The sequence below is a fragment of the Condylura cristata genome, unplaced genomic scaffold, assembly GCF_000260355.1.
Source record: "Condylura cristata isolate star-nosed mole 26May11 unplaced genomic scaffold, ConCri1.0 scaffold00032, whole genome shotgun sequence".
Lineage (NCBI taxonomy): Eukaryota > Metazoa > Chordata > Mammalia > Eulipotyphla > Talpidae > Condylura > Condylura cristata.
The window spans coordinates 15,001,812-15,017,519 of NW_004567133.1; the positions used below are offsets into that span (position 1 = coordinate 15,001,812).

Genomic DNA, 15,708 nt, shown 5'->3' on the forward strand with positions numbered 1-15,708 from the left:
CACCCGTGAGGACCCTGTCACGGTCCCCGCAAGAGAAGCAAAGCAATGAGCTCACACTTCCATGGGTTTACAGTCAGACCGGACAGGCTCTTGGTGGGCTTCATTAAGCCTCTCACCAGAAACCCACCCCCAGGCAGCCAGGTAAATAGAGCCAGGACTAGCCTGGGCCTCAAAGCTCTCATGTACAAGGGTCTGGGATGAAGCACAAACCCCGCTAGAGGGGTGGAGCTGAGAGAGATGGTCAGGTCTGGAGGTGTTAGGAGGGATGAGCCCAGGAGTGGTGCCGGCCTCTTGACATGGAGTTCGTGAGACTGGTCCATTGCAGAAGTCAAGGATGAGCCCAGACTTTTGATCCAGAATGGAGCTGCCGCTCACGGAGTGAAGGCAGGGGGAGGCAGGTTTCTGGGGAGACGGGGTGCTCTGTGCTGGCGGAAAGCAGGGACATAGAGCAGGGGAGAGGTCAGCCCTCAGCTGCCTGAGGGGACGCAGGTCTGGGGGGAGGGGCAGGCCATCACATATTAGGAGCAGTGGACATCTGAGTTTACACAGAAAATACCCCAATGTTTAAGAACTGGCACTTATCATAAAATCTGCTTGCAAACCAAACCTCTCTGAGTCACCACGCTTCACGGGGGCCCTCCTGCCTGCGAGCGACAGTCGGCAGCCTCTGCACGTTCCTCACTGTCCCGCTGCACCACCAGCCCACACAGGCAGATGTGGGCATTGCTCCTCTCGTTTTATCCGTGAGGGAACAGAGGCTCAGAGAGGGGGGTCGACTTGTCCGAGGTCACGCCATGCCAGATCAGTCAGTATTTTTCTGGGACCCAAGACTTTCTGCAGACCCTCAGCACTGTTCTTCAACAGTGAGGGCCTGGGCCAGAAAGAGCCGGGAAATGGAGGGAAGTTACGTGCCGGCTGGCCTGGTCAGGATATGAGCACAACCCACAGAGCTTCAGTGTGGAGAATCTACCTCAAAGACACGGTGGTCTGGGCCCAGCCCATACGCCCAGCGGGCCCCAGTGCCGGAAGAGGAGCACTCGCCGGGCAAACGAGGGTGTGGCCGACGCCCGCAGGACCCCAGACAGCCCTCCGCGGGCCGGAGCTCGCAGGCCGGGCTCCCCAAGGGGCTCCCTGCTGTAATGCTGCCGCCGCGTCTCCGCGCATCTACTCTTCAGACGGAGGCCAGAAAGGGACCATTTTGCCCATTAAAAACTCTTCTCACTGTCCTTAGGTTAAACCCGCCCCCCGATATACTCACAGGCCCGCTGCTTCACCTCTCTCCCTGCCCTGTGTCCACACTGCCCGTGGGCCCCAGGCTCCTGCGTCCCCCATCCTGGCACCCACATACACGTCCAGCCCTCAGATGGGTGGACGCTCCCTCAGAAGCCCCTTGATCCAGAGACCAGGGCAGGTCGAACCCGTCGCCTGCTCTCAGCCCCTGGCAGTCCGACTGAGGCCCTGCCAGCTGTCACCGTGCGTCCCCGGGCCACGCTCCTCCTCGTCACTCTCCCTCACCACAGGTTTTCACTCCACTTCTGGCTTAGACACCCAGCGTTATGCACCTGCTGCTGCTTCTTGCAATGACGGATCTGGATTCTGACATGAGGCCCTTCCTTCTTTAGGTCCTAACTGTTTTTTTCCTTCTCTAACATGGCGAAACCAGAAGCCGCCAGCTGTATCTGCAGAGGCCTGCTCGGACTGATCTTCCTTTTGGCATCTCACTGGCTGTGAGGTCCAAGGCTGAGGATCATGAGACGACAAGTCGGCTTTTCCAGGCCCCGGCCCCTGGCAGCGTGTCCGCACTGGGCACCAGACCTGCTCGTTGCGTCACGTCTGGGGTGGGGGCCTCTGCTCTCACAGACCACCCGAGTGAGGATTCTAGCAGCTGCCAGGCTTCTAGGAGCAGCGGTGTAGGGTGTAAGAGAACAAAAGTGCTGCAGAATGCTGATGTGAGACGTCTCGTCAGTGGAATGTTATGTGCGCTCCGGTCATTCTCAGATTTATGAAATAATGCGGAAAACTGCTTCTTAGTCAAACCTAAGTGGTTTCCGCCCAGCCACTGGGCATCTTGGCTGAGCTGCCTCCCAGCACCTCTTCTCTGGCCTCCGACGGGCTCTGTCATCTTCCAGCACCTCCTCCAGGCTGGCTCTCTGGAATTCCCCTTGCTCCCCACTTCCTGACCCCCGGAATGTCCTCACGTTCAGAACCTGGAGTCCACCTGGATCTTTCCTGCAGTCGGTCACCAGAGGCCATCCTCAGACTATGTCCCGCCTTCCTCCCCCGTCACCACGGGCTCCCGGACCCTGCCATAGTGCCGAGTGGCCTTGCTGCGGCTGTGCCAGCGCCTCACACTGGTCAGCTCACTCACTTCCCACAGCGCCCATGTTGCACATGAGGTCACCAAAGCTCCCGCCACCATCGAAGGTCATGTACGGTCTAGTGACGGGGGCTGAGACCTTACTCGGGCTCGGCTGGCTCCAGGGCCAGAAGTGCGCTGTGACTTGGCCTTCTAGGCCCCCCGCCCTGGCCCAGCCACCCCAAACTCCTTTAGGATCCTGGAGCCCACCAAGTTCTTTCACCTTCCAGCCTCGCATCTGCTGACCCCTCCAATTAGCCAGTGTCATCCTACATTTTCTCACACAAACGCCCACGACACCTCTCCAGAAAGGGCTTCCCTAGCCGGCCTGAGGTCTCTCTCCTACTGGTTCTCCGGTGCAGCAGCTGTTGATCACCGTCCCCCACCCCACAGCCATTCGAACCAACTCTGTGCACACCCCACCTGACCTGTCCGCGCTTCCTTCGCTCCGCACCCCTCCCCCCGGCCCACCTGGAAAAGCCATAAGAACAGACAGGCCTTTGCTTCCATCCCAGCCCCCAGCACTGGGCCTGGTAGACAGCAGGTCCTCAATAAGTAGTTGAGTAAGTAGACTGATTTTGCCGCATGGGTTTCCTAACGGGCAGGACAACTCAGGCTGTGTGACGGGACGTGGGTGGCAGAGCGGCCGGGTTCTAGCTACGTGAGTGAACATCGGTGTCCGGGGAAAGGCTAGGGAGGCCGCTGGCAGCGTCTGGGGGTCTCCTTGGGGAGCCTGTCCCATGCTGCCCTGTCATTTGGAAATAAGCAAGACTCCATTCAGACGGCTGCTAGATCAATCCAGGCGGGCAGCCAGCCTCTCCCCAATCATTGCCCCGCACCCAGCAGCCAGGCTGGGGGAGCCCAGGATTTGCAATGGTGGCAACCAGTTCTATTATGAAGAGTAAGCTAAACTGTTATCTGTCAGAACGAGGTATGCATAGATAGACTACTGTCTTCTGTCTGTTTTAAAGCCAGGGGGGTAACTTTAACAAGAAACAGTAGATGAAACAAGATTATCAAGAGGGTGGTAACTGTGAAGCTGAAGCTGGGTACGTGCAAATTAATGCTCTCCTCTCTAAAAAGCAAATCTGTTTGGTCTAGTTTTGCCTTCCCTTCCCCCCAAATCCGTCTCTCCCACTTCCCAACCAACATCCTTATCTCTCCCCTTTACTGCACCCCTTCCAGGACTTTGCTTAAGGGCCATTTGCTTTTCTCAGTCTCTGTTGTTCCCTCCCCATCAGAAGCCACACCTGACCCTCCCCCATCCCCCACCAAGGCGGCTGCTGGTCAGCACAGGTGTGAGGTGGCTTCTTAAGACTCCTACTTTGTGGTTTCTTATCAAAGAGTGACAAGTTTAGCAAACACACTGGAAGCCACCTGTCAGCCTTGTCACCTTAGATAAGACTTAGGCAACCCGGGAGACCAAACACTGCTGGCCTCAGCCCATGGGCCCAGCTTCCAGTCACTTCCCACCTATGTGACGAGGCTGCCTCTCTTCTGTGTACACAAAAGGCATTTTGTGAAATGCAAAGCCTTATTTTTTCCCAGTGGGAGATGAAGAAGCTCCAGCCCTTAAAAAAAACAATCACACACAGAAAGAAGTCAAAGGACAAAACGCGCATCTCTTATTCTGGTACTGGGAATCCATAATTCCCAGTATTTTCTGGACATTCCCGTCTTTAGCAAAGATGTAGTTTGCAATCAGGCTGGATAAAGACAGACAGCCATTACTTTCTTAATGGCCAACCACCCAAAAAAGGCTCAGTTAAGTGATCTCAACTAGAAATCTAATCAATTAAAATTGATAAGTGAAAGACTTTTAACCTTTATTTCAGCAGGCTCTTCCTTGGGGGAGGCAGAAGGGAAGGAATGTGAATTCCCAGCATCAAATTTAATTCCCTTTCACGGATGCAAACATTCCCGCGGCCCTGATGGAGGGGCCCTCTTGAAAGCAAGCTGTCCCTCTCTTTCCTTGAATCAAATCAGAGAAAGAATGGGTGGGAATTTCTTAGGGACCACACACGAGATGATAAAGCATAGATTGTATGAAATAAAAGGAAAAATAAAAAAAGAAGAATGGTTTATGCTCTTGCCAGTCAGCCCGGTCCATTTAGAGCCTTCCAGAAGCCCCCGTGGCCATGTCCTGGGAATGAGAAGGTCCAAGGAAGGGGCGGAGAGGAAGGGGGACAGAGCTTCCGGGTCTTTGAAGGAAGGGTAAGAAAGGAGCACAGCCAGAAGGCAAGCCGGCTGGCCAGCCCGAGAACCCGCCAGAGGCGGTGCACCGACCCAGCGCCCCGACACTCTACACGGGGCACCACGCGCGGTCACGTCATGTTTCCCATGGCACGTCACCAGATTCTCCCCGCAATCCCGTGATGTCAGGAGGTTCACGCCCATTTTCCTGGCGAGGAAAACAAGCGGGGTGGCTTCACTCTTTTGCTTGTGGAGCGGCAGGTGGTATCCCGGCTCCGGTCAGCCCTCGGCCATCTACAGGGTCAGCACAGGCCGCGCGACTGAACAGTGCGGTCCAAACTCACTCAGTTGTTCCCTCAACTTGGTGACTTCGGTGGCATGTAGACTATTTCGTAACGACGCTGACTTTAAAGCGCAAGGACCTGTCCCTCATGCTCCATCAGGAGAGCCCACCTGCTACTCCTGCTGCCGGTCTCCAGCTCTTCCTTGTGAGCATCATCTCCCTGGAACTCTGCCCTCACACGGAGGTGATGGGGTTCAAGAGCAACCAGCTCCACCTCTCCTCCAGGCTGAGCCTGTCGCCCAGCCTGGCCAATCAGAGTACCACATTCCTTTGATTTCCAACTGGCTCAGAAGTGGTCACATGACCCCAGTCAGGACAAAGAGAACCTGCCCTGGAAGTCTCTCAGAGCTACCCGAAAGACAAAGGCGCTGAGAGCTATGGCCACCACACCTGGTGAGAGCCTGCAGGACAGGCTGGAGCGGGGCAGCCTCAGTGCAGAGAAGGGCAGCTTTCTGGCGGGTGCTTAAAGGCCAGGATCCAGCCTTTCCTGAAAGCTGAAGTACTCCTGGGCTTTCCAGTGATAGGAGCCATTTCCCTTTGCTTTTCCCAGGCCAAATGGGTTTTCTGTCTCTTATTACCAAAGAATCGAAATATACCACAATGCCTTCAAGGGACGGAAATCCTCTTGCCCTGTGTGCGTGAGCCCGCTGCGAAAGGAGGAGGGAGGTCACCCAAGCCACACAGCCCCATGGGAGAAGGGCTCCAGAAACACGAGCGGCTTTGCCCTGTTCTCTCCTGGTGCAGAATACGGCGCAGAGGCGGGGTGGGGTTAGTGAGCCCCAGTTACAGCTTGAGCACACAGTTCTCCGTCTCTGAACTTTTATCTTAACCTACACACTGGAGCTTTGCACCTTTAAAAGCTTTCTCCTTCTTTTTTTTTTTTTTTTTAAAGCAGCAGCAACATGTTTTAATCATCAGAATCACACAGAAACATCTTCATGCACAAAACCAATCAAACTGGTGCTGCCTTGATGGGGAGCACGGACCCCGGAGGGTGCCCGTGATGCAGGAGACCCCAGTCACCGTGCACAGAGCTGGCAGTGCCCGGTGCAGCTCTGCCTGCTCAGAAAGCAGAGTCCTCAGCAGACTGTGGGGCCCAGAATCGGGGGTCCCCTCTCTGAAAGCTTTGTGGGAGGTGCAAGGTCTCAGCCACCGCACAAAACGCAGTTCACACACTGAGCCTCCAGTGAGCGAGCGGGTGGGTGCCCCCACCCCGTGGGCTGCGGGACCCAGAGGGCCGACTCACTCAGGTCTAGGACGTCGTCCGTTTTGATCAGGTCCTCCTCCCGCGTCAGTGGCAACTGGGTCTCGGGCTCCCCTCGCAGTTGCAGAGACAGGGACCGCAGCATGAAGAACACCCGGATGGCCTGGACCGATGCGAGGGCAGAGCAGAGGGGGCAAGCAGTCATGTCCGAGTCCAGGAACCTCGCAGTGACTCTTGAAACAAAGCCCACCTTTCCCAGAATTGTGGTTCTGGTGCTTTCAGAGCACCCAAAGCCCAAAGGGGTGCAGATACCCAGTATTCAGGCGGGGTTACTTCACCTCCCCTGAGCACCTGTCCACTTGTGAGCCCCTCTTCCCGAGTGTCAGGACACCCCTGTCTGCCCCAAGTTGTAGGCGGCGCCTTGAGACCAAGTCCCAGCCACCCGGTCACTAGCCCCGGGCCTCTCCCGGCTAAACTGGCACTGAACTCGGGAGTCCGAGTCACGACTACAGGTGTGTCCACAGCCCACCTCCGGGGCAGAGGGACGGCCACATGCTGGGGGTTCTGAGCTGCCAATCTCTCTCACAACTGCCCTGGACGCCCCTGGGTGGGTCCCTTCTCCTCAGAGCCTCCACCCCTTAGGGCCTGCAGTGGGGCTGTGTCCTGGCACTTGGAAGATGACATAGGTGTCCTGCGTGCCCCTCAGGCTTCCCCCGCCAACTCCGTCGGCACATTCCGTTGAGCCGGGGCAAGGGTCTAGGCAGAGTCCACCACCCGTCGGTCAGTCAGGTAGTAAGCAGGAGGAAAGCAGAATCCCAGGCGCCAGAGAAAGAGTTTTTGCAGGAAGCAGCCTTCATCCTGGGGCGGGCTGGCCCTGAGGGCACCTTCCCTGGGGCCCTGGGCTGGGGCTGGCAGCCCCCAAACAGAGGCCAGGAAGCTAGGGCCTGTCCTCTGACTTGAGCTGAAGGGCCTGCCTGAGGGGTCAGACGCGGGCGGCTGGTCAGGCTCCCAGCTCAGCCAGGCCTGGCCAACCCCAACCGCCCCATGACCTGCTCTGCTCAGCTGTCAAAGGCAAAGCGGCCCCTCCCTCACAGGCTGCGGGGGACCATGACGCTGCCGGCAGGGGCGCGCCAGCCCTCCCTCCCTCCCTCCGGCAGCCACCCCTCACTGGGACAAACCCTGTCTCCGCTGGTGAGCCGCAGAGATGACTCCCAGCCCACATCTGGGCCTCCCTGTTTCCAGTTCAGCGGGCTCTCGGCCTGGGGCCCTAAGGGGGAGGCAGCCCCACAGAGAACACTCTTACTCCGGGCAACTGGCACTGGCACAGCGGGGGGGGGGCTGCACTGGCTCCCGGGCCAGGCGGCGGGGATGCCGCCGTGTCGGAACCCTGGAGGCCGAGGGCCATTACTTCATCTCCTGAGAGACAGTGAGAAGAACGACCCTACCACGCAGACCTATCCTGAGCACTCTCATTCCCCTCTGTAAACCGAAAGCACCAGAGAAAGATGTTTTGAAATCATGATGCTGACGAGGGCGGGGGTGGGGTAGGCATTAGTATCTGAGCTGACTTGTTCTTCACATTTTCAAATACAGTTTTCATAAATGTATCTGAAGTGATCAGAAGGAAAAACAGTGTCGTTTCACTGAAAATATAAAAAACAACTTTATGTATTAAGGCCCCTGCGTGCCAGGCACTGCGGTGCCCTATTGCAGGGGGAGGGGGTGGGAGAGCTGGAGCTGCTGGGCACCAAGCTGGGTTTAAACCCAGGAGCATGTGTGGCCCCTGAGCACTCACACAAGGAGGGTCAAGTGCCTGTGCTGGCCCAGTGCAGGGAGCCCGAGGCGGCGGTCACCTGGACAGGCTCTCCAGGCAGGCAGTGTGGCCGTGGGCGCAAAGGAAAGAGAACAAGCCCCACCCAGTCAGGTCCAAGCTGAGTGGGAGCTTCATTCTCCTCCCTGAGCAGGACCTCGGGGGTGGGGGTGAGGAGTGTCAAGCTGGGGACAGGAAAACAGACATGAGCGTGGCGTCTACAGTCTGTCCCTCTGATGCACAGGAGCCTGGAGTGTGGCTCCCAACAAAGGCTGTTTGGCAAACATCTGCTTTTCCTCCACAAGCAAAACGTGAAGGAATTTCTACTAATGTAAAAAGTAACAACAATAAAAATAAAATAGAATAGAGAATAGACAAATTAAATCCCAAATAACCCTTGTCCAGGTTCCGGTCCCAATCCCTAAAAAGCAGGAAGAGCATTCGAGAAGCCCGCACTGGTGAGCACGAAGTCAGAACCCCAAGGCGGTGCTCCACCAGGCCGAAAGCCGGGTTCCCAGGGGTGTCTGCAGGGGGCTGGCAGGCGAGCTGAGGCCTCCACGACGCCAAGAATCCTGCAGCAGGAAAGTGCCGGGAAAAGGCCCGTCACATCCGTGCCTCACCCCTGAACAGCAGCCACCCTCTGATCTCACTGGCCGGTCAGGTTCAGGCAGGGCTCCTCAGTGTCACTGTTTAATAGCCCTTCGTGGCTCCCAGTTTACAGACAGGAAAGCCAAAGCCCGGGGAGGCAAGCAGCCCGCCGAAGGTGACTCAGCTAGTAACCAGGTTGCGGACGCATGCCCTTCCCACCACACACGCCTTTGCCTTCAAAAGACGTAAGGCTTGGGACTCCGCTTTTATTCAGACTTTTTCTTTGTTCAATAAACGTAGCCACACAAGTCACCCTGCAAAGGAGTGACTGTTCTGTCAGATGCTTCCACAGAGTAGCAGATTTGGGACGGGTCACCATGCTCCCATGCAGAAGAGACTTCTCCTGTTTGCTTCAGGGCAGCTGGGAGCAGGGGCCCCGGGAATGAGTCCGTCAGAGCATGGCTTCCGAGTCACGTGACTTCCTTGAGCCCAGACTTTCGCTCTGGAAATGGGCACCCACCTCCCCTGATCAAGAGGGCACCGAATGAGTGTGCAGGTCACACACCACTGGCACGGGCCCTGGGTCACTACTCAGTGCCAGTCATCATGCCCACATCCCTGGCCACCCCCGCCAGCCCCTGAGAATTTTAGGGGACAGTCACCAGCGTTAGCGCCCACCGTAGCTGTGGAGTGGCTAAGAAAGTCAGTCTTTTTTAAAAGGCCAAAGCAGTTTAAAATGGGCGCAGCCCAAGGGGAAAGCATTTTGGCATTATGTAGAGAGGCACACACACACACAAAAAATGTTCATACCCTTTGAACCAGAAATTCCACTTCTGGGAACTTATCCTAAAGAAATAGGCCAAAAGAAAGAAAACACTGTGTTCGTGAAGCTGCTCATTATAGTTTAGTAGAAAATAATGTAACACTGGAAGCAACCAAAATGCCTTCCCACAGGAAAAGACCTAAATACATTCTGGTAGAAGCCACCAGATACACCTTCATGCCTCGGTAAGAAATTAGCCTCACTGATGCCGTAGAGCATAGCCCGAGAAGCTTCCTGCTTTACCAAGGAGGAAGGTCGCGGCTGCAGGGAGGCAAGGCCCCCTGCTCTCTCCTGCAGCCATGAAAAGATGTTTGCAAAGACTGGGAGGAAACACACAACTGTCTAAGTCTAAGTGTTGTTTGTTCAGGGCGATGAAATCATGGGAAATTCTTTCCGTCACCTTTCAAAACTTTGAGATGTTACTCTATTTTCTTTAATGCATAATACACCTCCAAAGAGTAAAGCAAACTATTCTATCTCCTCAAGGTCAATAGCAACAAACACAAAAACTGCTTGTGGTTTCACAAGGGGTGAGGGAGACAGAAAGCCAGGACAAATAAAACTTCATGCAGACACCCTGGTTTCATAATGGATTCCAAGGTGGCTACCTATTAACTTCCGGCTTGGTAGTCACCATACAATCCTTCCGTTTAGGAGCTTTCGCAGCTATGGGTCATTAAAGACTACTCCTGGCCCACCTAAAATGCTAGAATGCTCCACTGCTGTTCAGCTGATGCCTCTGGAGCACTGCTACACAGCAGGCGCTAGGCTCCCGCGTTACACTCCCTCATCTACCGTGGGCAAGAGCGGAGAGGCAGGACACACGGGGCCCCAAGGTTCGGGGAGGTGAAGAACTTGCTGGAGTTCACACGGCTGGAGTGAGGTTGCACCTTGTTGGCCTGACTCACGGGCCTGTGTTCTTTCAACTGTTTCGTGCAACTGCTCTCCAGAGGGTTGAGCCCAAGTTTGAAACTGCTTTTCTTGTTCTCACCAGGCCCAAGGTGTTCCTGTGACCTTTATTTCAATATGGACTTCGCTTCTCAGCTGGCATGGCTCAGAAGCACTCTGGCTGTCTTGGTTTCATCGTTTATGTACTTGCTGCCTAATCTTGCATCTTGCATAGTGGTTGGCACCAACAAATGCCTAACAAATATGTCAAAGGAAGACTAAAGCGTCACAAACAATATGCAGAGGGAAAATGTGAAGCCAATGCCAGGCGCCTCCCTGGGTCTTCAGGCCCTGTGCCCTGCTCTCCCCTTCACTCCCTCTGCTCCTTGAACAACCATGCTCTTTTGCACCCCAGGGCCTTTGCACCGCCCGCACACGCTGCAAAGTACCTCCTTGAGTCTGTGTGTGGTTGGCTCCTCACGCTTCAGGTCTTAGGCTAGATGTCACAGAGCAGCTCTTCCAGATCATTCTATGGCAAGGGATGCCACCCTCACCCCCTGACCAAGTTGTGTCATTTTTTTTTAGAACCTTTATTGCACTCTGATATCAAACTTGTCATTCACTTGCTTGCTAGTAAATTGTGTTCATGCACCTGATGAGCAGCAGGCAGGGACAGTGTCGGCTCACTTCCGCACTCTCAAGACCATGCTTGGCACACAGTGGGAATCCCAAGGGCTAGCTTACAAGTCAGGAATGATTTACAGCTAAGGGTTGTCTGAACTTCTTTGACAAGCCCTGAAGGAAGACGAAGGGTGGGATTTCTGAAAAGGATCAGCCTTCTAAAAGTTAGAAAAGGCTATTTGGTGGAGGAAAAGAAGAAAAGGGTTGACTCCAAAAGGATGAAATGGAATGTTCTCTGAATACAAGCAAAGAACTTGAAACAAACCACATAAGCCCTCAATTGCTTGCTAAACCATACACTTCCTTTAGTTCGAACTCAAAGCACACTACTGTGTTCTGATTGAAATGAGCTGAAGAGCTAAACTTCCAGAAGATTCCAGACAGCTGCCTTGCAATAGAAAACGTTTTGAGGTGAGCGGTGGAAATTCCCCTTCAGGAGTCGATTCTTCACAAAGGGAAGCTTTCCTAATGTGTGTGGCTTTGCTTTGAGATACACTGCCTATTCCACACCACTCTGCCCCCTCTCTGGCTCTGAACCCATGGGCGTAAGTTAGTCATTTCCAAACTCATCAGACAGGCAAGGGTCAAACAAGAGACCCCGGGGAAGCCCAGAGGTTCCAGGGGCTTGGCTTTGTCTTGCTTCAGTTAGCAAGCAGGTGGGGGTGTGCATCTCACCTGGGGCAGAGGATGTGGGCAGCGCTGGGAACCTGCAACTTAATGAGAGGTCAGGGGCAGGGAGAACAGAAGCCTCAGGGATAGCCCCATGCCTAGCGCGCCGGCCTTTCACTGAGCCCTCACACAGCCCTGCAAAGCCTTGCTCTCCACAAGAAGAGTGGCTTGGAAGGAGAGGCACCACCAAGCCGAAGCCACCTCTCAACTTTCCCACTCTCTCCTGAGGCGTGCCATGGGCCAGTGGGTACGCCGTCAGGAGCCGGCCGATGGGCAGCGGTCAAGGTCCTGGCTGCGTTCCAAGGCCTTGCAGCATCACTGGCCAGTCCCTTCTCCTCTTCCACAGGCTGCCCTCGCTCTAGCCTCCAGCCTCACTCCCCTCCTTGAAGGGGGCAGGACATGCCACCTTGCTCCCGTTCCTCAGCCCATCCCCAGTCTTTGCTGAGGGGCCACCCCCCTGCCCCAGGGAGGATGAGGGGCCAGCCCCCTGTTCCTTTAGAAAATGTCCAGCTACATGGGCTGACCCACTGCCTTCTTGTCCTCATCTTCTAGATGCAGGCTCCACGTGGACAGGGCTGTGTCCTCCACATCCTTGGTGGCCAGCACCACGTGGAGCTGAGAGGCTCCGTGGAGGGAGCCGTGGAGGCAGAAGTCAGACGGCTAAGAGCGGGCGCGGGAGGCCATGTCACCTGGGCTCAACGTGACTCTGCTACTCACTAACCGGGTGACCCTGAGCAACGCTCTCGCCCTTAACGCCCACTTTCTTCCTCTGTATCATGGGAATAGTAATAGCGCCAATGGTGAGGATGGCTGTAGAATTCCAAGGAAAGTTCTACAAAGAATTGATATGAATGATGACCTTTAAAAAACTAAGAATGTGGGCTCCAAGAGGGGTCTAAAAAACCCAAAGGACTATGAACCAAAAAAGGTGGAATATACCCCATACAGCAGCTCTCAAGGTCACAGCCTTTTGGATCTTCCGGTTCAGGGGCCAAGGTGGGCCTCCCAGGTGGGTGCATGGCTGCGGCCCACTGGGGGCAGCTTCCCTGCAAACAGGCTGAGGAGCAGCCCGTGGGCCAGTCAGAGTGTGGGCGCTGGACCTGGGGCAGCGTGCCTGCTCACAAAAGAGCCACTGAGACTCGGCACGCCTTTGTCATGACCAGTCTTCCAGAGGAGGCCAATGGCAACACTGCCCAGCATAAACACTGCCACCCACAAGCACGCTGTGTGCCCAGCCGCGGGGCCTCGGTCCTGACTGAAGCGCAGCGAGAAAGGCGGTGCTAGCTCAGAGGGGCAGGGCCTGGCGAGGGCTGCAGGTTAGCGACATGGCAGGGAATCTGGCCTGACTTGAGATGTGGGGTCTGACTTCCTTTGCTGCACCACCCCCAACCCCCGCCCCCTGCCCCCACTTCTCTTACCACACCTCCCCTGCTAAGCCTCAGAGGCCAAATCTCTCGTTGGGTGAAAGAAGACCACAATATCTTCCTGTCTGGGGGTGGACCCTGCAGGTCACTCCTGCTTCTCAACATCCCAGAGTGCAACACCTCTGCTATGCGGGTTTCACCGGACTAGCTCAGGGGTGCAGGCTGACGAGGGCAGGTCCTGTGCTGTGAATTCCTCTAGTTTATCCGCCAGTGTTTACGTCTCCAGGGAATGATCTTCTAGGAAAAGGCCATGGCGCTTTCTAAGAAAGAAACTGTGATCATATAAGGGAGATAAAATACCATGAGCAGGCCTGTGAGGTGCTCCAGAAAAAAGCGCTGATAACGGAAGCGCACACTCAGCTGGGTTCTGAGAACTAATCTGCTCTTCACATAGGTCTTTCCTCTCTGGGCAGGCAGAGCCACAAGTCACAATTTCGTTTGCGTCTAACTTAGCCCCAGATCACCCAGATACCTTAACATCACACCATCTCGGGCCTGTGCCTGTCTGGACACACAGGCTTTCACACAGCCTCACTCACCTGCAGGGCATTCTCTGCCTCACCCAGCACCCTCACAGAAGCCTCAGCCCAGCTTCCTCTCACCCAGGGTGAGAAGGTAGGGGTGGGGCCCTGCGTGTGACGTCTGAGGCCAGGCCTGTTGCAGGGGTTCCGATCTCTGATTTAACCAAGGGCTTTGGGGGGAGGGGGCAGGTGAGGTGGTAGGCTGTGTGGAAGGAAGGGGCCCCTGACCGACTCAGAAGCCCTCCCTTCTGCCAGGGAGAGGCCTGGTAGGGCGCTCACTCACCCTTCGCGTCTTCTCCACGTCGCCACAGGGCAGCCGCTTCACGAAGTCAATGCCCGTCAGTGGCGTGCCTGTTGGGGGCAGCAGGATGGAGGCGTCCATCATGAGATACTCCACATTCATGGGCTTCATCTAGGAGAGAGACATAGGAAACCTGACTGGGCGTGGGGTGGGGGAGGCCCCTCCATCTGCACATCCCTGACGAGACTGAGGAGAGGCCTGTGGAATGTCTTTTGTTTTCCAACTTCCAGATTTCACTTTGACTTAAGCCATTGCTCAGACACCCTTGAGAAGCTGTATCCTTCCTGTGAAAACTTTTGCTTTCTTACTCCCTCAGTCCTTACCACACTAGTGGGGGGCAGAGGGGAGGGTTTCACAAGTAGCCTGATTCCTTTTGGGGTAGTCTGCTTCTGTGTCCCTGGTAACAGCAACCTGGCCACAGTCTTTGGGTTTTTTAAGCACTTCTTTGAGTGTGGTTTCCTAGAGGATTAGTTCCTAATTGCTAGTGAGACCTGGGGGGCTGGAGAAGCCAAGTGGGAGGCTGGGCCCACCCACTGCATGGTGACAGGCGAACCCAGGCCTGCCTTGCTCTGGACTGCACATGTTTTTGTCACACCCTCACCGGCCTCACATCTCCCCCGGGAGGATGGAGCAGGGTTCAGCTTCCGCGATATGGCAGCTGCTGGTGCTGACCAGCACCACCAAGGGACATGAGCCAGAGGAAGCTCATGCATCCAGGGCAGACAGCCAGGCTGTCTGCCACCTTCCACACAGTCCCACCACGAAGTGGTTACTCACGGGAAGTCACCTCCCACCTGGAACTCGCTGGGTGGGGACTGACATTTCAAGTGTAGTTTGGAGCTGACACTTCATTCACATGGTATCACAAAGGTGTGACATTTCACACAGACATTTTCTAGAGAATTTTACTCCTTCAAGCACCAAAGCTTTTTTTTTTTTTTGGTGGGGGGAGGAGTCCTTCTTTTGTGAGAAAGGGTTCCAATCATCACACTTTTCCACTCTAAGATAAAGCTGAACGGGCCAAGTTATACCAAGAGCCGAGCACCCAGATACTGGAGAACAGGCTAGGGAGCCCAGCGCCTGCCTTCCTGCTAGACCCCTTAAGCACTCTCCTCCAAGGCCCGAGGGCCCATACAAGCCCTTTACCCCAGAGCTACGTGCAGAGGCCTGAGCCCCAGGCTCCGGCCAGCAGGTGGACCTTCCCAGCGTGCCTTTCACTCCCAGGCAGCTTCTCACCACTCTGCCCTGAGGCTTAACAGCTTTCCCAGGAAGACCTTTCTAGCCTGCTGTGGGCACAGGAAGCCAGGGGTCAGGTTCATTGTGGCTTCTGCGCTAAATAAGCAGTGACAAGAGAAATGAGTGAAGGAACAAGAGTCAAGGCCTGGTTCGAGTGTGGGAACGCCACTAGCGTTTTAGCAGCACCAAGGGCCTGTCCTCACTTCATTTAGCTCAGTGACTCATTCCCTGGTGAGCTAAAGACTCATGTTGGCAGATGGGGTGGTGGGCAGGCATCGTCTAGAAAGCCAGGCGTTGCGAAGGACACACAACAAACATGTGAGTGACTAGGGTACCTCGGGGACTACACAGCCGGCCAGGAAAGCAATGGGGAGCAGGCCCCATTTTACAGATGGGAAATCTAGACTCAGAATGCCAGTGAGCCATGCAAGGCTGCCAGCTGGCAGGTAACGCCAGCAGAAAGTGAGCCAGGGTTTAGGAGCCTCAGCTTCTCTACATCAAGTGACTCGGAGCCTGACAGGAGAATGCGTGTGCAAGGAAGCGTGAATCCAACTGCTCTGACTGATGGCTCCAAGGGCAGAAGACACGCTCCTCCAGGGGCCGGGGGAGACGGGGTTGTGGCCATCTGCAGAGGTGGGGCGAACACCCCACACAGCCAAGGAGTCCTGGGG

At 55.5% G+C, this 15,708-nt stretch overlaps 1 protein-coding gene across 6 annotated transcripts in view; it reads right to left on the bottom strand.

Annotated features, from left to right (window-relative positions):
- Window positions 1-15,708, bottom strand: part of CLEC16A (C-type lectin domain family 16, member A) — a 168,878-nt gene that overhangs the window by 82,638 nt on the left and 70,532 nt on the right. For all 6 annotated transcript variants that reach the window (XM_012731955.1, XM_012731952.1, XM_004691757.2 and 3 more), the window contains 2 exons: window positions 13,784-13,912; window positions 6,139-6,259 (listed from right to left, as the gene is read on the bottom strand). In XM_012731955.1, the coding sequence (XP_012587409.1) occupies window positions 6,139-6,259; window positions 13,784-13,912 (250 nt within the window). The remainder of the gene's footprint in view (window positions 1-6,138; window positions 6,260-13,783; window positions 13,913-15,708) is intronic.